Raw genomic sequence first — 21271 nt, 5'->3', positions numbered from 1 at the left:
CCAGCTCCGTAAATGCTGCCTCTAGGACCTCATCCCTCTTTCTACCTATGTCATTGGTACCGATATGAACCAAGACCCACTGGCTGTTCACCCCCTGCCCTCCCCCGCACCAACCCCAACTTAGAGCTCTGCAGCTGCTTCGTGACATCCTTGATGCTAGCACCAAAGAGGCAACATATAATCCTGGATTCACGCCTGTAACCACAGAAATGCCTATCTTTTCTCCTAAATGTGGAATGATGTGAGGTCATTAGAGATATTGAGGTTTGTTTCAACTCTAGTGCCTGGGTGGTAATGGAACAAAATGGGACAGGGTCAGGGGATTCTAGGAATGCTGGGTGATGCCCTTTTCCAGGTTAGCATGCAGGCAGTAGAGCTGAAAATTAACCCCAACAAGAAGGGTATCATTTAAATATGTCAGGCTTTGGTTTAATACCACCAAATGGAATAATTCATAGGAGAGTTGACATTTCTGTCCTTTCCAAGATAACTGGAATTAAAACTGTCCACTATAAAGCCCAGACTAAAATGATTGCAGTTGAAATAAGGTTTCTCTATTTTTCTCTCCAGCCTCCGCTAATCATGTAGTGACGGAAGCTAAACAGTAGAGTTGAGAAACCATGTCAATGCAACATCTGCAGCATATGTTCCCCAGGGACCAACATGGTCACTCTGTGCTACATCCTTTGAGGTGGAATTATGTGGACAGATGATTAAACAGTGTAATCACGCTGCCTTTCTTCCCTTTGGTTTAATCTAGTCTCATCACAAAGCCATCAAAGCTGGGATGGAATTTGATCCTACTTGATTGGAAACAAAAAATAAAAAATACCTGGAAAAACTCAGCAGGTCTGGCGGCATCGGCGGAGAAGAGCACAGTTGACGTTTCGAATCCTCATGACCCTTCAACAGGCTGAGTTTTTCCAGGTATTTTTTAATTTTTGTTTTGGATTTCCAGCATCCGCAGTTTTTTTGTTTTTATCTACTTGATTGGAACCCTAACCATTCCAACATGTCACAAAGTCAACATTATGCAAATTGTAAAACATCTTTAAATGATTTGAAAGGACCTCGTTTCAAAAGCATTTGCTGTTGTGTGTTGTACTGAGCATACAGCTTCACAGTGTCCAGGAAAGTTTCCTCTGACAGAACACTCCGCCTTCACCTCAGTCACTATCTGCCAACCCTCTGTTTACTACAAGAATTAGTCAACCATTCCACAATGATTTTGGCACAGAATGGGCCTTCCCATCACTGGGGAAAAAATATTAATGACCTCCCTCGCTCAAATCAAGAGAAGCTTGCCACCCAATTTTCTTTAGGGCCTGAAATGTCGGTAATCTGGGAAGGGCAGGGAGTTGTGGGGGGGTAAGGAAATGGGGCAACAGTAATCTGGAAGTGGGGGTGGTGGAATGGAACGTCAATAATGTAGGTTGCAGGAAAAATGGGATATTAATAATGCAGGGAGGCTGGAAATAGGGCATCTATAATTCTGGAAGGAGGGAAGCAGGGCTTCAATAATGCAGGAAGGTAGAAAATGAGCCAGCAACAATCTGCAGAGTGGGGACATGTGGTGGAACCTGGTAATGCCAAGTTTCCAACTTAAAGATAACTACGTGGAAATTTCCTCCAACGACAGGACAGCTGGTGGTTCCGCACCCCCCCACCCCCCCCCCAACCCCCACCTCCAACCACCCCGCATCAAAACCTAACACTGTAAAAGGCAGAAGGGATGGCAACACTGGGAAAAACTCCTGCTGATCCTAGCTCATCCATTCTAAATGTATGCAACACTGGCAAGCTGGTGCTGGTATTTGGTCAAACATCCAGGGATGCAGCGTGGCCTGGAACACTCTAAGGCAAAAATTCTGCCATCAATGAAATTGTCCCTTTATAAAGGGGGGCTCATTACTAATTTTTTCAGATGTTTGAAGCTGTTCCTATTGGCATTTCCCTCAAACAAGTTGGCGGGCACTGTATTTTGCTGTCCTCTCAGTGAGCACTTAATATGCACCAATACTGGTGCATTTACCCATTTGCTTGATACAAAAGGCCCACATCCTTAGAATCTCTGACAATCAGCCGCCAGTGATGCCTGTAGGGTACAAGTACCTCCCTTAAGTTACTTAGTTTATGGCATATGGAGAGGGATAGCAGACTGTCAGCCCTGAATTATTTTCTTTACAATCATTTGCCCTTTTTGAATTAGCACAGTAATTGAACTTCAGTGCAGGAGCAAATTTGCCCTTACTTGCTGGGATAAAAAATGTTGAGGGCTATCACATTTACCTTGCCATCACTACAGAAGCCGAATAGGTTCTGAAGAGAAACTTTTGGAAGGTGGTGGAAAACTATTCAATTGAGTAGCCAGGTATAGCGTGTAATCAGTGATTCATTTTAGCTTTGGTCGATTCAACCAAACGAGAAGTGAGTTTTGAACCAAACAAAGTGAGAATAATGGAAAATGCAATTAATGTATATCTTGAGGCAAAAGTGACTTTGGGGGAAAGGAAGCTAAAGGCTGGAAAACCCTAACAATTTTAGTCCCATAAATTCACGGGTCTGTGATCTTGGCAACTAAACTGACATCGTTCCTGCCAAGAAGCTCCATTGATGGCCTTGGCAAACTTTGCAGTCAGGGTGGGGTTTCCTAATTTGTCTGCAAATGTTGGGTATCTGCATTACTAGCTGGTGTATATAAAGCACCACCAAAAAAGAATGGGTTTCCGACCATGCCATGAGGGACAATGTTTACAATGTTTTTCCCGAGGTAGGGGAGGCAGGACATTCTTACAAAGGTACCTCAAATCTTGTGGCAATGGCCCACATAATTTTTGCAGGGCTCAGGGGAGAACTTCTATTCCTCCTAGTCCACAGATAATCATTAAAAACTTTTGTTGTATGGTTCACTTTCAGTTGGGTGGTCAGGTGAAACTGAGGCAGAATACGTACCTAGCTGTGTCCCAGAATGGTAGCTGGACTTCAATGGACATCACTGTCCACTCCAATTTGTATTGAACACTAGATTACTGCCTTAATCAGGTGAGCACCCTGACTGCCCAGCTATAGGTTCTTCAGAAGATGAAGCTGAGTCATTTGCAGCAGGAATGAGACATTCCATTTTAGGGGTGGCAGTCTTTGTTTCAGCTCAATGGCACCAGTGAAAGTAAACTCCTTTATCTCATAAAGTAGAATGGTATCTTGACACCAATCATATCCATGCTTTAAATGATAGAAACGAATGAAGTGAACCAAGATCAAAATACAAGAAAACAGAATTCCAAAATAGTTAATATCGCAACACAATGTTTCAATGGTACAGTCTAAATAAAGTGAAAGGAGAATGTTTATGTTGCATGGGCTGACCACCTTATCTATATCTATCTTGTGCTCTGCAATATCTTGACAGGATAGGTACTGAAAGTTTGTTTTCCCTGGTTGGAGTACCTAGAACGAACATTCATTGTCTAAGGTGTCTGCCATTTAAATCCAAGATGATGAAAAATGCCTTCCCTAAGAGGGCTCTGAATCTTCGGAATTCTCTACCCCAGAGGGGTTGAGTATATTCAAGGGTGAGACAGATAGATTTTTGGACTCCAGGGAAATCAAGGGATATGGGGATTGGACAGGAAAGTGGAGTTGAGGTAAAAGATCAGCCATGATCTTAGTGAATGTTGGAGCAGGTTTGAGGGGCTGCATGGCCTACTTTTGCTCATATTTCTTACATCCTCATGTGCATGAGAACGTAAGGCCTAGAATTCAATATATTTCAATAGAGTCTGGTATGGACAAGCCTCTAGGCTTAATTTTCCACTTCCAGTTTGTGGGCCCATTTAGATTGGTGCACCTATATTATATACACCATGTGACTTCAAGAGTAACTAAAGTGTGTACCCATGAGCATGCATCTGAACCTGGCATTTATAGGTTAACCTTGCATCACAGTGAATCAAACGAATTAGCTGGGGCTTAACTGTACACATCTGTCCACTGTTGCATTGGCACAAAGTCTCTACTAGTAGGAAAGCACAGCCCAGTTTCAGTACTCCCTCAAAGGTCACATTGCCCACTGTGCTAGCTGTCCACTGATAAATAAAAAGGGAATGAGGGGAACCATTTCTTGTGTATTTTGATGCCTAGAAGCTAATGAGATGTCTTCCTCCTGATGCACTTGCCTTGTAAGCTGTAGAGTTCGCTGACGCTGTTCTGCCTCGTGATGTGATGCCAGTACGCACTGCGAGGAAGTGTTATTGTCATGAGTGCCATCTCCTCACTGGGACTGGATTGCAGCTGAAATACAGAAACAGAGTTGCTTCAGACGTGCTTGGAAGTGCAAAACCAAAATAAATGACTTCAGAGAAAAGAACACCTTTGTAAAAATACACATAACAAAATGAAAACACCAAATACACTGATACAGCCTGGAGTTTCTGCATAGGGGTCATCAGACTGAGAGATGACAGTGTAAGGGAGTAAGAACAGGTTTTCACTTTGCACACCATGACAGTATTAGCACTTCTAGGTTAGATATAGCTTGCTCCTTCCTGTCTTTAACAACACTTGTCCAAGGTGACCACAGAATTAAAGCATTCCAGTAACATGGCATTTCCCCTGCTCATTATCTTCTTGACCTTACAGAGTGAGAGCATCTTAATTAGTGTTGTAGCAGTGGGATCTGTCTGGAGATCTAAAGCTTCTATTTATGGCAGCTAGTATATTTTGAAATATTATTATGTTCAGTGTGGAGGGCTTGCTTCATTTAAGTATTCCATGTTGTTATTCCTCACAGTTAAAGAAATCCATTGTTCAAGTGCCTGTAAAAATTCCATTTCAGCAAACTGCAAATTGTCTCACCCTTGCTTGTTAACTGAAAATAGTTTGTAGCAAAATGCTGGGTGCCAATCAGAATGGTTTGCTGCTATTGGTAGCAGGCTGTTGATGTTTCAGGTCTCATTACAGGTGATTCATCTACGGCTTCCTTGGTAAAGCATAGCATCCTCTGGGGCAGGTCCTTGGTGAGGGTAAAAATGCCATCTCATCCAATATAGTAGATCCTCATGGTTCTTCCATTACACATCAAGGTCTCCCTCAGCGGCTCATTCTCTTCCTCCAGTGCACCTAATAAAGTGAATCTTGTTGATAAGGAAGAATGTAAATGCGTTGGAGGTTGTTCAGAAGAGGTTTACTAGATCAGTACCTGGAATGAGCGGGTTGTCTTATGAGGAAAGGCGAGACAGACTGGGCTTGTTTCCACTGGAGTTTAGAAGAGTGAGGGCTGACTTGATTGAAGTATGTAAGATCCTCTTGGTAATGATTAAGTGGACATGAAAGGACGGTTCCTCTTGTGGATGAGTCCAGAACCAGGGGGCACTGTTGTAAAACTAGGAGTTGCCCTTCTAGTACAGAAAAGAGGAGAACTTTTTTCTCTGAGGGTTGTGCGAGTTTGGAACTCTGCCTGGGGAGGCTGGGTCATTGAATATTTTTAAGGCAGAGTTAGGTAGATTCAGGTTATTGGAGCTAGATGGAAATGTGCAATTCGAAACAAACAGATCAGCCATGATCTTATTGAATGGCGGAACAGGCTCGAGGGGCTGAATGGCCTACTTCTGCTCCTATTTCATATGTTCGTATGAACATCAGTGCTGTTTTAAGTTCTGAAACAATGGCTGGAATTTTATGGCCCATCATAGCGGGAGCGGGGCTGTAAAATGCGGTGAGCCATTCTAAACTCCATTGACTTCGGTGGGACCGTAAAATCCCGCTACCATAAAATTTACCCAATGTCACCCACCCTGCTCTGTGCTGGAGCCCTGCAAACTCACCATATTGCCTTAATCCCAATGTTATCAATATGATTAGAGCTGGACAGCAAATGTGAATGAATTTATATTTATTTGGTCAGTAACAATTTAACAAGCCAAAAACCTAACTTGGGTTTGTTCATTAGTACCATGCATATGCTTTACTCAATGCAATCTGGCCCAAAGAAGCATTTTGGTAGTGTGGAGAAAAATGCCTGAATACTCCATTGGTTATTAATGATTACACTTCAACCCTCATTTATCATAGGCATCAAGGTGGCATTCAACTGAGCATGATGCCAACAAGCCATAGGAAAACAGGAGCCAACAGAGGAATAAAAGCAAAGTACAATGCTGGAGGTCTGAAATATATTTTAAAAAATGTGCTGGAAAAACTCACCCAGTTTGGCAGCATCTGTAGAGAGAGAATCTCTCTCTATAAATGCTGCCAGACCGGCTGAGTTTCCTAGCACTTTGTTTTTAAGCCAATAGAGGAAGTTACTTCAATGGTGGCAGTCATCTAACACAAAAGAAGATGGTCATGGTTGTTGATGACCAGTTAATAGAGCCCCAGGGCATCACTTTAGATGTTCTTTATGGAAGCATATTCAATCCAATCATCTTCAACTGCTTCATTCGTGACCTTCCTTCTATTCTAAGGTGAAGAGTGGAGCTGTTTGCTAATGATTCATCTTTATTCATAACTCCTCTGACAATGAAGCTGTCTACACCAGTCTACAGATGGACATGGATAAAATCAACAAGTGCATGCTCGGTAATGGCCATGTCTAACAAGGGATTGAACAGCCATCTCTCCTTGAGATTTCAACAGCACCATCCCTCCCTGCGATTTCTTCCACCAAAAAGAACAATGTTGTAGGAATAAGAACAAAAAAACTGCGGATGCTGGAAATCCAAAACAAAAACAGAATTACCTGGAAAAACTCAGCAGGTCTGGCAGCATCGGCGGAGAAGAAAAGAGTTGACGTTTCGAGTCCTCATGACCCTTCGACAGAACTTGCGTTCGAGTCCAAGAAAGAGTAGGAAACCCATTACCTGCAAGATCCCCTCCAAGTCATAAACCACCTTTATTTGGGAATACATTTCTGTTCCTTGATTACTGCGGGATTATAATCATGGAATTCTCCATCTAACACCATTGTGGGTGATAACCATGGCTACAAGGACTGTAGTAATTTAAAGAGAAGGTCCACAATCACCTCTGAGGGCAACTAGGATGGCAATAAATTAGCCCTGTCGATGCCACCCAAACCCCAAGAAAAAATTAAAGCAAAGACACAGACTAATTTCACTCACTAAGTGATGCACATTAGAATTGGAGAATAAAAGGTACGTCTTAATTGTCACCCAATTGGAGCAAACTTAAAAAGCGTCATTGGGGTTCTGACAGCAGACAACTATTTAAAGAGATTTCCGCAGTATGTAGAAATGTGAAATGCTTCTTCATTACTGGTGACTAAATATAATAGAATAGATCTTTTTAGCTACTTGTGTAGCGAAATCATACTTTGTGATATCAGTTTATGAGGGTGGGAGTTCAAATGCAATTGTTTTGTTTGCTATTTTAACCGAGGTACTAACCTGCTTATCAGAACAAATAACATGCTTAAGATATCAGATAACACATTTCGATTGTCAACTGCAGAGTGCAAATTCACCCCATTGGTGTTCATAGGCACGTTAAGGCTGCAAGAACATTTTGAAAAGACGATGTCACATTGTTAAGAGACTAACTGCCAATCACTTTCTCGCTACTATTAATTATAACACATCAGCTTTTCTGAAGCATCTGATTTTGCTGACAACATTCTACAATTATCAGTTTAGACCAAATGGTGTGGTTTGTGAACGAAGATTAAAACAACCTTCTCTTTATCATCCTATAACTGCATTTCTGTCCTGGTACCCTGTTCCTCTCGTCAGAACCATTTGGTGTATTTTTTTCACTCTACCTGCCTCTTTCTCTCCCTCATTGTATTTCTATGTCTCAAACAATTCCTCTTGTTGGAGAATAGTTTTGACTTCGGCCGTGAGCATAATACTGGTAGTTGCAGATCAGCTACTCGTTTCACATACTTTTCTATTTACTTTAATGAAATGGGAAATCAGGTGGGTGAATAAGGTATGGCTAACAGCTAGGTTAGCATGTATCACAAAGTGAAAATTAACCCTCTATATCTTGCTATTTGCCCCCAAAACATTATTTCTCATTCTTTCCCTCTTTCTCTATCTATCTCTCCTCTCATCCGCTCTTTCTTCTGTATATCGCCCATGATCTTTGTATGCTTCTGATACATGTTGTTTGTCCCAATTACTCTTCCAGCACATTACTGAGAACGAGCTGGTTGGAGGCAGGGTCTGGGGGACAGTAGTTGGGGTCACAAACTGGCTGGAATAATGCACTCTGAATAGCTTGTCTTGATATCAATCAGAGGAAAAAAAAACCATGGTCTGAATTTTTCAGATGGCAAGATCTCGCTTCCCGCCATCTGAAGAGTTAGCAGGGAACACATCCCTGCCAGCTCCGAGTGCCCTGCAGCCATGTCACACTGAGTGAGTGTTAAGTGGCTACCCCTCGCTTGCGAGGTAGTTCCATCTTAGAGAGCTGCCGGCCAATTTGGGGGTGAGGGGGGTGCGTGAAGGGGTGATTGGGGTCTCAGGGAAGAGGCCAGAGGTGGGGCAGAGGAAGGTGCGGGAAGTCCGGAGGCCACCCAACCTTGATGGGGGGGTGCCCGACATCAGAAAGGAGCTTCTGATGGAGGCCTCCCCCAACTCCGCCGGCCTATCCGCTTGAGATCTAACTCCCTTGATTTTCTGGCTTGGCCCTCATAAGGTCAATCCTCCCATCAGCCTAAAAATTGAGGCTGGGCAGGAAACAGCCCTTACATGCCCAATAATTGGCCACTTAAGGGCCTCAATTGGGGCAAAGTTGGGCTTCCGTCCAGAGGTCCCCAACATCATAGATGCCAGTCTTCAGCCAATTCGATTCACTTCAAGTGATATCAAGAAACAGCTGAAGGCAATGGATACTGCAAAGGCTATGGGACCTGACAATATTCCAGCAATAGTACTGCAGACTTGTACTCCAGAATTGCCACGCCCCTAGCCAAGCTGTTCCTGTACAGCTACAACACTGGCATCTACCCGGCTACATGGAAAATTCCCCGGGTATGTCTTGTACACAAAAAGCACGACAAATCCAACCCAGCCAGTTACCGCCCCATCAGTCTACTCTCGATCATCAGTAAAGTAATGGAAGTGGTCATCAACAGTGCTATTAAGCGGCACTTGCTTAGCAATAACCTGCTCACTGATGCCCAGTTTGGGTTCCGCCAGGGCCACTCAGCTCCTGACCTCATTACAGCCTTGGTTCAAACATGGGCAAAAGAGCTGAACTCCTGAGGTGAGGTGAGAGTGCCCTTGACATCAAGGATGCATTTGAAAGAGAGTGGCATCAAGGAGCCTGAGCAAAACTGGAGTCAATGGGAATCAGGGGGAAAACTCTCCGCTGGTTGGCTAGCACAAAGGAAGATGGTTGTGATTGTTGGAGGTCTATCATCTCAGCTCAAGGGCATCACTACAGGAGTTCCTCAGGATAGTGTCCTCAGCCCAACCACCTTCAGCTGCTTCATCAATGTCCTTCCTTCCATCATAAGGTCAGAGGTGGGGATGTATGATGATATTTTATGATGTTTAGCATCATTTGCGGCTCCACAGACATTGAAACAGTCCATGTCCAAATGCAGTAAGATCTGGACAAATTCCAGGCTTGGGCTGACAAGTGGCAAGTAACATTTGTGCCACACAAGTGTTAGGCAATCACCATCCCCAACAAGAGAGAATCCTACCATCACCGCTTGACGTTCAATAGCTAATATTACTATCACTGAATCCCCCACTATCAACATCCTGAGGGTTACCATTAAAACTGAACTGGACTAGCCATATAAATATTGTAGCCAAAAAAGGTCAGAGGCTAGGAGTCATGTGATGAGTAACTCACTTCCTGACTCCCCAAAGCCTGTCCACCATCTGCACGGCACAAGTCAGGACTGTGATGGAATATTCCCCACTTGCCTGGATGAGTGCAGCTTCCACAACTCTGAAGAAGCTGGACAATGTCCAGGACAAAGCAGTCCGCTTGATTGGCACCACATCCACAAACATTCACTCTGTCCACCACTGACGCACAGTAGCAGCAGTGTGTACCATCTACAAGATGCACTGCAGCTGCACAAAGCGCCTTCAACAGCATGTTCCAAATCAACAACTTCTACCAGCTAGAAGGACAAGGGCAGCAGATGCATGGAACACGACCACCTGCAAGTTCCTCTCCAGCCACAAACCATCCTGATTTGGAAATATATTGCCGTTCCTTCACTATCATTGGGTCAAAATCCTGGCACTCTCTCTCTAACAGCACTGTGGGTGTACCTACACCACATGGACTGCTGCGGTTCAAGAAGGTGGCTCACCACCACTTTCTCAGGGGCAATTAGGGATGGACAACAAATGCTGGCCTAGCCAGCGATGCCCACATGTCGTGAACAAATAAATAAAAACATAGACCATGCTGATCACTGGAGTTTATTAAGCAATTTACCTGCTTTTGAGAATGTGCTAAATCAGTAATCAAACCCAGACACATTGGGGGGAAAATAAATGGGGACATGCTGTTTCTTATCTCTTCGGTGCTATACAGATTATGAAAAGGACTCTTAATGGCAGGTGGTCTAGTTCCCTCCAAAGCTCTCTGCCTCTCCACCTCATTAATACTGCTTAACACCTTGCTCTTTGACCAAGCTTTTGGTCATCTGTCTTAACATCCCTCTGAATAGCTTGGTATCAAATCTTGTTTGATAACACACCTGTGACATGCCTTGGGATGTTTTACCACATTAAAGCACTACATAAATGCAAGCAGTTGTGGTTGGGATGCCATTGCTGCTGGAGACCTGTGCATCAGGAGTTAGTGGCACTGATCGTGCATAAGTTCAATTAAAAACAAAACAGCTAAAGGAAGTCTGGAGAGCAAGGTCTTTAATGCTGAGTCACTGCTCCCAAAAGGGCAGAAGATAGATGGGAATACCTCCACCTGGAGGTTCCCCAAGTCATTCACCATCCTGACTTGGAAATATATCGCCGTTCCTTCACTGTCACCGGGTTAAAATCCTGGAACTCCCTTCCTAAGAGCACTGTGGGTGTACCTACACCACATGGACCGCAGCGGTTCAAGAAGGCAGCTCACCACCACCTACTCAAGAGCAACTAGAGATGGGCAATAAATGATGGACAAGCCAGCGAAGCCTGCATCCCATGAATGAATAAAAAAAAAAATAAAAGGAGTGTTTTCAATGGCGGGATATGTCAAGTGTTGCAGAGATCCAGAGAGCAGTTGCAGCTTTTCAGCACATTTTTTGTTTGTTTGCTTGCTTGTTTGATATGGGTGTCATTAACATGGCCACCATTCATTGCTCATCTCTTGAGATGACGGGCGTGAGCTACAGTACTGAATCGTGGAAGTTTGTGTGGTGACTATGCTCCTTTGTGGACAGGAAGGGTTTGAACGCTCCTCTTGGCCCCACAGGAATTTTCCCACCTGCTGCTGGTCCTTTCCCACCTATCGCTCTAAGTTCCACTAGTTAATTCAACTCTGCGGAGCAGCTGGCTGGATTTCCCAGCTCCTCCATCAGTGAGCTTCCTGTCTGCATTTGTACAACACTGGAGCTTGCCAAAATTACTCAGTTAAGGCCTGATCATGAAAATTGGCTCCTCACCCCACTGATATCATTGCATAGGCTGGCAATGCCCTGCTGTCCTACAGCATGCAAAAATATACCCCATCACATTTTACATTCAACTGGAATGGCCAAATAGATTTTGATTGTTTTTTCTTGTCCTGCACTTTCCTGCATTCCTATGGAATAGAGCGATTGCCTCTTCAGCATGACTGACAATCGTCCGGAAATCCTTGGTTAATTTCTTAATGGTTTATCAACGGCAAGTCATACAGGAGCAGATCTGCTGTATGATCCAAGATCAATTTTCACTGGTATACCTCTTTAGTAGCCATGATTATTAACTTCAGCAGTGTCAGCGTGCATCTCTGTTGACCAGGTTATTATTTCGAACTGCAGTGCCTACTGCTTGACAACACAAGTTCTTTAAGAGATCGACCCATCCTTAGCACAAAATGTTACAAGGTGTTAATTAAACTAGCATGTCATCAAAAGCCTTCTCAGGATGGGCAGGGTTGTTAAAGTAATGACCTTGGCATTCTGATTCAGTCTCTGCAACTTGGATACCGGAAATCTATTCCACTGTTCCTCAGTCAGGTCTGAGGCCTACTTGCTCCTTTCATAATTGGCCTTCAAGTCTTTGGTTTTATACATGCCCTTATCACTTCCAATGCAACTTGTTTGCACAGACAGATAGCCTTGCATAATATTTTCAGCACACCAGCCAGTTTCCCTATTCTTGCAGCACAACAATCACTGATTTTGCCCATTGTTCCGTTCAATCCAATTTCACAAGCAGTTTATATATCTTGCCTGATCCTTCTCCATCGGATTTGACTAGTTCAGCAGCAATTCCAATTTAACCTGGAGATCTTTCAGTTCTCATTTTTCTGATGCCTGTTTTTTTCTGAGAATGCATTTCAGTCTTGCTTGATTCTAAGGCCCCAGGGGTGTTATTACCATTTATTTGACAGTTATATGATTGGCAGACCTCCATTTCTTGAAATGTGTACATCAATAATCTGCATATTTTCTTTCTTCCATACTGCGCTGTTTCAAATTTCTTTCTTGATTCATAGCCTCTTTTTTTCCAGTTTAAAAGCAAATTGCTTGCTTACTTTGGCAGATGCTGTTTCCATTATGATGAAATTGTTGTTTGCCCATCTGTCACAGTGTTTCTTCACACATTAATAGTTTCCCACTATAGGATATTTTACTCTCATAAGAAATAGGAGCAGGACTAGGCCATTCGGCCTCTCAAGCCTGCCCCGCCATTCAATAAGATCATGGCTGATCTGCCCCAGACCTCAACTCCTCATTTGTGCCAGCTCCTCATAGCCCTCAACTCCCTAATGTTTCAGAGATCTGTCTACCTCCTCTGGGCGGGAATCCCAGAATTGGGTTCCACCTGCCATTTTTAAAGGCCTTGAGAAACTCCCTGACTCCATGAAAATCAGGGCCGACGTTTTTCTGTTGTTACTGATGCCTTGCACCACAAACTATTCTCCAGCTGAGAGAATGGATACATGACTTCCATACAAGCCTCTCTCATTTCTAGTCTCAAAGGTTAGTAGGCAATACACAAGATGAGTCCAGGTTAATACATCATCTACTAACTTGTAGAGAAGGCTTTGTCCAGTACCTCTGCTTAACCATTTGGTTTATATCAGGAACTCACCATGCAAGAGAATGCCAGGTTCAGCCCATTGGATGATACAATGGTATAGCTCATGCATTGTACCACTGCACAACCTCAGGAGTCACATATTTTAAGACATATGAAACTAAGATCTTTATCTTATGCCCCAAAATCCCACAGTACTATTGTCAGGAAATGTGTGTATAATTCATATCCATGCTAACCATCGAGCTTTTATACACAACGATGTTCTATTTGTACCTTTCCAATGAAGGCTATTCATAGACCTATAACCTTGAGCGTTAATAAAATAATAGTAGATCAGAAATAATAATTTAAAATAGCTTCATTCTGTAATCCTATAAATGCTGTTCACAACTTGGATACTACAGCTGCTAAACGCTTCATTTAACTAAGTGATGCATGTGATATGGTCTCACTTTCTCTGTGTTAAATGAAATGCAATTTTAACCGAATTTCACACAGAATAAATCCAAACAGTCAGAGATGGCTTCCAGAACTTGCACTGATTTTTTTCCTACAACTAATTTAATAGCAGTTTCTGTCACTCGCCATTGAGAAGTGTTGTTTTGAGGCAGAGAACCAAATTCCAAAGTGACGTGATGACCTATTTTGAACAGGCGCAGGATAGGAACAATTATGGTCACAGCTTTTAGGAGGTTTACTGAGCCCATGGGCACTAAGATGGATGTTTTGAGGTTTCAGCTTAACTTTTTTCATCCGTGGATAAAGAATTCTTGCACATTGGATACAGGTTAAGATGAAAACAGAACATCAAAATTGTGTCCGGAATAAGCAGTGTATTTTTTAAAAGCTGTGGCTGCGCAGGGCCACTTATAGATAGATCCTGACAAAGCTGAAAAGATCAGAATTGAGTCAAATTTAGCATGTTGGAAATAAATTCAAAAGTCATTGTTTAGATCATTTCCAATTTGATTTCTTTTGCTGCCATCCTGAATGAAAATTCACAAATTGAATCAGAAGACAGGGTATTGCATGGCTGATGAGCAATTATGCTGCATAGCAAATAGAATGTTGGTAAGTTAGAAGATGCTTCATGAACTAAAATTGAAAGTTTTGTGAAGTAGTAACAATAAAATGGCTGCTTTGGTTATTGATCATTATTGCATTTCCAGATTTTCAACCATTTTTTCTACTGAGAGGATTTGCCTCTGATTTGTATTGAATTGTTGCTTTTCTGTTTCAACAAAGGACTACGTACCAAATGAGGCATGGGGGAGGGGCAGGGGGGCTTAGTTAGTCAGGTTTCTGAGAAAAGGACTGTTCAAGAGAATGGAATGATTTTTTTAGCTCACTAAAATATTCAGTGTGATGTATTTTTACTACTTTTCAAATTTACAAGGACTGATGTTGAGTTTTATTAAGGTGAGATTGGCTACTAAGATCAACTCATCTCGTCAATAGTATAGAGCTTTGGAGGTCTACTAATCTGATCAAGATTCAATGCTCTTACAACTCTACTTCGCTGATCAATATTAGCACACCATGTAAGTGCATTAAGATAAAAGTATTAAAGAACCACCCCGGCCTACTCAAATAATTCATTTTGAAGGATTACAAATGGACAGTGTTATACTATATTATTGTAGGGCTGTGGAACTCTTCTCTGGTGTGGTTAAATTGACATTGGTAGCCCTTGAGAACCCTTCTCAAGTGGTCAATTTTCATAAATGAACCTTGGGTTGGCAGGGAGCGTTGAAAGGCTGTCAAACAGTCAGACCAATCCTGTCTAGCAATCCAGAGTGACAGTCACAGAATGTTTCTATAATGTAGAAATAGAGCTTTGATTTCTGTTGGAGTCTGCAGGGTATTGTTGGATCCTGGGGTTAGTGCCTAATCTGGAGGCAGCAGAACAGGTCAGGCTTCGTAACGTAACAATTTGTCAAACAGTCTTTGAACTGTTATGATCTGGTTTGTAATGTATGGAGCTGGCTAAATGTGGAGGATCCTTTTTCATGTCCAGTTCAAAATCAGTTATTTGTACACATTGAACACTACTGAAAGTTCCCTATTGAGAGTGAGTTGTCACAGTCAGGGATCTCTTCATTGATATGCAGTCCTCCTTCCTAGCTATCAGCATTAGGTTATTATAATGGGGTGCTTTTGGGACTCCACTGACCTTTCCTGATTTCAGTGAAAGTCAGTTCTGCAACGATATTTGTAGCAAGGTTTGGACTTCCATAAGGACTTCAATAAGGACCTTTCTCACAAGGCTGACTTCTAGGTACCAATCATTCAAGTGGTAATTTCTTTGTCTCCTTCCCCCATTGCTATGGAGAGCTTGAGCTACTGGAGGCATTTTCCTGACCTTTTCCCACTAAAGGAATTTGGAAATGATCCTATTAAGTCATTGTAATGGAATTGGTGGCAGAAAACATTCTAGAAATATTGAATCCTTTGTGCATAAATGAAGCTAAAGTCTAGATGGTACATACCCTTGTTTTTTTCTCCATCTCCAGCATTAGTTGCTCATGCTGCTCAGCTATGGCCAGAGTTGCTGAGTGTACCTTCTGGTAGATGTTCTCTCCTTCCCGTGTCTGAAAGGTAAAGAGTCCCTCTCCTGTATCACACATTCTGTAAATGACAAATGCAACAGTTGTCACAGTTTGTATATTTGCACTTTCAGAAAACTCAGGTGCCACTGAACTAAAATCAAGCAAAGGGAAGCATATTCTATTGAATGAATGATTAATTCTGAATGTTGCTGACCAGTAGCAATTTGATGCCTGTCATCTCTCAATGCCCTGTTTTGTACTTCAACACTGGCGGTGAAAGGCAACATGGAAATATTGACCCTGAATTTGCTGGAGCGGGGAATCTCATGGCCTGCCCTATTTGTTAAATTTGTTTCCCTACTCTTCAGCTCAAGAAATGAGTGTGACACAAGTTCACAGACTGTCAGCTTATAATGAATGGTATGATGAGATCAACAGAACATCTAGGACCTTGACGAACAATAGCACCAGCAGTCTAGCTCCTTAACCTTTGAAATTTAAGGATGGAGAGTAAAACAGAGGAATGGAAGTAGCTCAACTGGGGCCAGTTCCAATTCCCATTTAGCTGATCAACTGGCCAGCTGGGAGCTGGTCAACTGGGAGTAGCTTAACTGGGACCAGTTCCAATTCCAATTTAGATTTGGACCAGTTACAATCGATTTTTCCACAAGAGGAGGAAGGAAATAGGGGGAATTAGAGTCAGAAATTAGATAATAAAAAGAAAAGTAGACTGAAAGATTAGATTAAGAGAGAAAAAAAAACAAATGAAACGTAAGAAAAAATATAATTTAATAAATCTCTAAAAACAATGCATTATTTGCAGGAATGACACTTCACAGTTTCAACCATTCTCTTTCTGGACCACAGATGTAGTGTGGCATTGCATGTCTATAAATCACATCATTATAAGAGTCCTTGTGTCATTAAGTACTCAATTCTAGCTTTCTGTGAAGTAATTTAGTAATACTGATGGAGAAGGTGGTGTTGAGTTCCTGTTTTTGAAAGACTATTGGTGGAATGATTTGTCCAGCGATTTGTGGTGATTCACAACTCAATGGGGTATCTCTTCCTGCCTCATCACCAACTACTGGGCTACTTACACACTAATGATGACATACATATTAAACTCACTATTATTTTCCTGGTAAATTAAGAGCCTATTTTTGTGTGGAAGCCTGCTGTGTGAATGCGGAGTTGAATTTGAGTAACATTCCCTTTTTATGACCGAGGACCTGTAATGAAAAGACAAATTTCTAGCACCTTTATCCATTTATATACAGCCTCCATAATGAGTAGAGGGAGAGGGTTGCTTAAATAGGTTCTTTAGAATTCATATGCCGAGCACACTCATAAAAACATCATGATAATGCTGTTGCTAGGAGGTGCCATGCCTCCTACTTCTGTCTCATACAGAGGAAGATTAAAGATAGCAAAGCATTTTGCAAGTAGTAGTTTTTTGTTTAAAGAAAAACTGGGCACCCTTTTCTCCCTTCATTGATAATAACAGGACCCATACCAAATTTCCTCCACCTCTTTCTGCTTTTACGATGCTCGCCCTTTTCCAGGATGGCACCTGCTATCTACTTGCAACTTACCTGGAGCAGTGCTGAATAGCTCAAGAGCTCAGTGGAATGGGTGCACCAGTGTATTTGTTGCTCTGTGGAGGAGAGTTTACTAGGGATGAGTGCAATGACACATAAAAAAGTCTAACGATGATGCTTTAAAATAGTTTGTTTGTTAAGGAGCATCTGTTATTTTCGATATCACACACAAGTGACCCATTGATTCAGTTCAATTCAATTTATGTCACTGTGCTGTGCGTTAATAGCCAAAGTTTGCCATTTCATGATGACAATGTACCTTTAGAAGCAGACTCAACAGCTTTGTTCTCTTATTTTACTGAGTGATAACTGGGTGCTAGCAGGTTACCTCGGTAAATAGAGAGACTGTAACTGTAGTAACAGCTTGGGCTGCTAAGGTGTTATGAGTATCACATTATATCCATCCCCAGCCTGTCACAATGGGAGGGTTTTTTTTAAGTTGCAGCATAACAAGACAAATATTTTAACATAAAGTAACAATTATGCTATTTAGTCAATGTACGATAAAGCTGCAGTCAAAATAATCATGTGTAAATGTACGTTTTATTTTTGAAAACTAACTGCAAGGAGAACGTAGGTATATAGATTAATATTATCTCAGAACATCTTTAAAAAGTTACTCTTCAAATTAATATAATCAAGATTGACATTTTGTGGTCTCTGCTGACTATTTTAGATCAGACCATTATAACTGCATTACACAGCTGTTAAGTGACCTAGATGTGCAATGCAAGGAAATAGGCCAGATTTGGATCTGTAAGATCAACAGTAATGAGGCCTGAAGCAATTACAATTGTCTACCATAATTAACTGAGTACTAGTAATATAATGTCATTTTCCAACAGTTTATCTTGTTGAGCATTGCTTATTTTCAAGCAAAGACACACACTACTTCCCAAAATAAGGGGCCAAATCATCTAGTCTCTTGATCATCGGAGACTGAACTTATGACTGAGGTGCCCCTCGGGGTCCCGGGCATGTCCCAACATGTGGACCTCCATAAGAAATTGCCCAGAATGTTTCAACTTCCGTTCGGCAATTCGTCTGCTCTCTGGGACCCTCCATGAATGTCTCTGACTCTGAGTTAGAGTTGGAGACTTGGGACATTTTCCATCTACTTACCTGAACAGTTACCCAGGAAATGTTTGGAATCTAGTATAACTCCTAGGTAACTCCAGAACTGACACTCCCCAATCTCCCACACCAACACCTTGACTGCCCCTCAAACCCCTGATTAGCCCTCCTGATGGCCCCAACTTCATCTCCCAACCACACAACTATCCCCTGACTTCTTGACTATCCTCTGACCATTCTTCCAAGCACCCCTCAAATGCCCCTGTCTACCCTCCCAACCCGAGACTACTCCCTAACCACCTGACTAACCTCCTGAACATCCGACTACCTCCAGTCTACCCTCCACACCCACCAACTACCCCCCAATCACCTGACTACATCCTGACCTCCTGATGACCTCCCAACTACCCCATTGCTCTTCTGACCTGACAACTGCCCTCCTGACCGGAACCAACAACGCCCTGACCTGACTTCCTCCTCATCCACCTACCCACTTACCCATCTATCCACCTCACCCACCAGTTAAATATCTCGATTTTAAAATAGTCATCCTTGTTTTCAAATCCCTCATGCCCTGGCCTCACCCTACCTCTTTAATCTCCTCCAGTTCCACAATTCTCCAAAATATCTGCACTCATCTAATTCTGGCAACTTCTGGAATTATCTTCCTACACCCTTCTGCCTCTTGACCCTACTTTCCACCTTTAAGACACTCCTTAACACCTATCTCTTTGACCAAGCTTTTGACCGACTGTACTAATGTTGCCGTATATGCCTTGGAATCAGGTTTTGCTTCAAATGGCTCCTGTGAAGCACCTTGAGATGCTTTATGACATTAAGGACGTTATATAAATATAAGTCGTGGTTGCTGTTGTTGAAAGTCAGAATGGTTCAGGTCTCTTTCCAGCAGGAAAGGGGAAGGTTATGTGCTCCCTGCCCATTTCCCTTACATGCCTGGAGTTATAAATCTACTCTACTGTGTTTACATTAGTGCCCCCCCACCCCCCGACCCCTATAACTCCAAACCAAAAACAAGCTGAACAGAATTGCATATTTAGTTGTAATTATCCCCATAATGGTTAGAAAACTATCATTTATGGTGAATAGAATGGAAATTTGTTTTTTCACTTTGCTACTGCAATGTGTTTCAATCATTTTCCCCTTATTAATAAAGATGATAATTGAGTGGAAGACAAAAAATATGCAGCAGAAATGTCTGATCGAGCAGAGATAGGAGATACCATCTATGAGTGGAAAATGGAACGTTATACATAAAACTCACTTGACAGATTTAATAAACTGCTCAAAATTAATGTCAATAATGTATGAATTGTTATTAGCAAATGTATTTTCAACAAATCTAATTTTCTTCCATGGCTTCCAGACACGAGTCCCTCTTCTAATCTTTTCTCTCATTGTATTTACAAATGACCAAACCTTCATACTTTGAAGAATCAATCAAGTGCCAATTCGTCAGACATTTTGTACATGTGACTCTCTTTCAAGTATGATGTGCATTTCTCTCCCATCACAGGCACAACTAGATGTACAAGTTCTTTATAAATAACATTTACATATTTTCCCTAATTATCATTTGAATTTCAGCTCATTTCAATTCAAGGTGTGTTCTGGTAGAATTCTTCAGCCATTTCAGTCGTGACCCTTACCGATATTGGAAATTTTTTGCAACATGTTGAACGCAAGGAGTATTTTGCGCAGCTGGAAGTTGCCAGCAAACTCGGAGAGGAGAGACACTTGACTCATACTGTAGATAGCAGCAGAAACACATGCTGTAATACAACATTTCTCAGGGCATGTGAGACATGCAGAACAGATAGGTGAAGCTTATAGGGATGATTTTAACTTGGCTCACCCAGTAGATTTGGAGCCATAGTGGCCTAAAAGCCACAGTTCTATACTTACTGCCACACACCCGATTCAATCCCAGACACAGCAATTTGGGCCAGGGTCTTTAAAAGTGTACTCCAGGCACTTGCCCTTAATCAGGTGGGAGGCATACAACTGAGTGCAAATCGTGGTCCTATGACGACTGGGCGAGAGTGCATGGGAATAAAAAAGCAAGTTTGGAAATATTTTAGAAGTAAAATACTGTGGATGTTGGAGATCTGAAATGAAAACAAAAAGTACTGGAAAAATTCAGCAGGTTTGGCAGCACGTGTGGCGAGAGAAACAGAGTTAACGTTTCGAGCCTAATATGACTCTTCTTTGGAATTATTTTTGTGGGAGCAGAAGTTATTTTCCAGACTCCAAGAATTCTGTGGACCATTGTTGCCCTGAGTGCCCTCCCTCCATGTCTGGGTTCTCCATCCACTTCCTCTCAGGCCCATCTGTCTGCTGGCCAGCTAAATCCCTCCAACTGGTTTGGGCCTCCTGCCAGCACAAACAGATGAGCCTTCTGCATCCCTGCTCTGTGCCTCAAGTTCAATTCTACTCCTACACATCTCAGTGATCAGGTAAATCCAAATTTCAGCCTGAGTAGGACCATTAGTTCTTCTTGAGTTCTCTGCCCGAAGGTAGGTCTGACCCACAGCACCATAGCCTCCACCACAGTTAGGGCAAGGGTACAGGTCCCAAATCCACCCGGGCCAGAATGGGGATTGAACCCAATGATTTTGGCACTAATCTGAACCACACTTTGTTGTCCAGCCAACTGACACCCAACCCCCCCCGCCCCCCCCACACCCCCACAAGGAGTCCGAGTTGCTGCGGCAACATACACTTTCACATGCACGTTGTAGCTTGGAGCTATGGACAGTAATGGTACAGGCTCCAATTTTCCTTCCATCACATGGCTGATCAGGAATCTCTCCTGTTCTTAGCACCTGCCATTGGTGTATGT

At 42.4% G+C, this 21271-nt stretch overlaps 1 protein-coding gene across 1 annotated transcript in view; it reads right to left on the bottom strand.

Annotated features, from left to right (window-relative positions):
- Positions 1-21271, bottom strand: part of dok6 (docking protein 6) — a 425625-nt gene that overhangs the window by 17146 nt on the left and 387208 nt on the right. The window contains exons 6-7 of the mRNA XM_041190321.1: positions 15677-15815; positions 4176-4290 (exon numbers count right to left, since the gene is read on the bottom strand). Of these exons, the coding sequence (XP_041046255.1) occupies positions 4176-4290; positions 15677-15815 (254 nt within the window). The remainder of the gene's footprint in view (positions 1-4175; positions 4291-15676; positions 15816-21271) is intronic.

Source organism: Carcharodon carcharias, chromosome 6, assembly GCF_017639515.1.
Source record: "Carcharodon carcharias isolate sCarCar2 chromosome 6, sCarCar2.pri, whole genome shotgun sequence".
In the NCBI taxonomy this organism is placed as follows: Eukaryota; Metazoa; Chordata; class Chondrichthyes; order Lamniformes; family Lamnidae; genus Carcharodon; species Carcharodon carcharias.
This window is presented reverse-complemented; position numbering and strand designations above follow the sequence as displayed.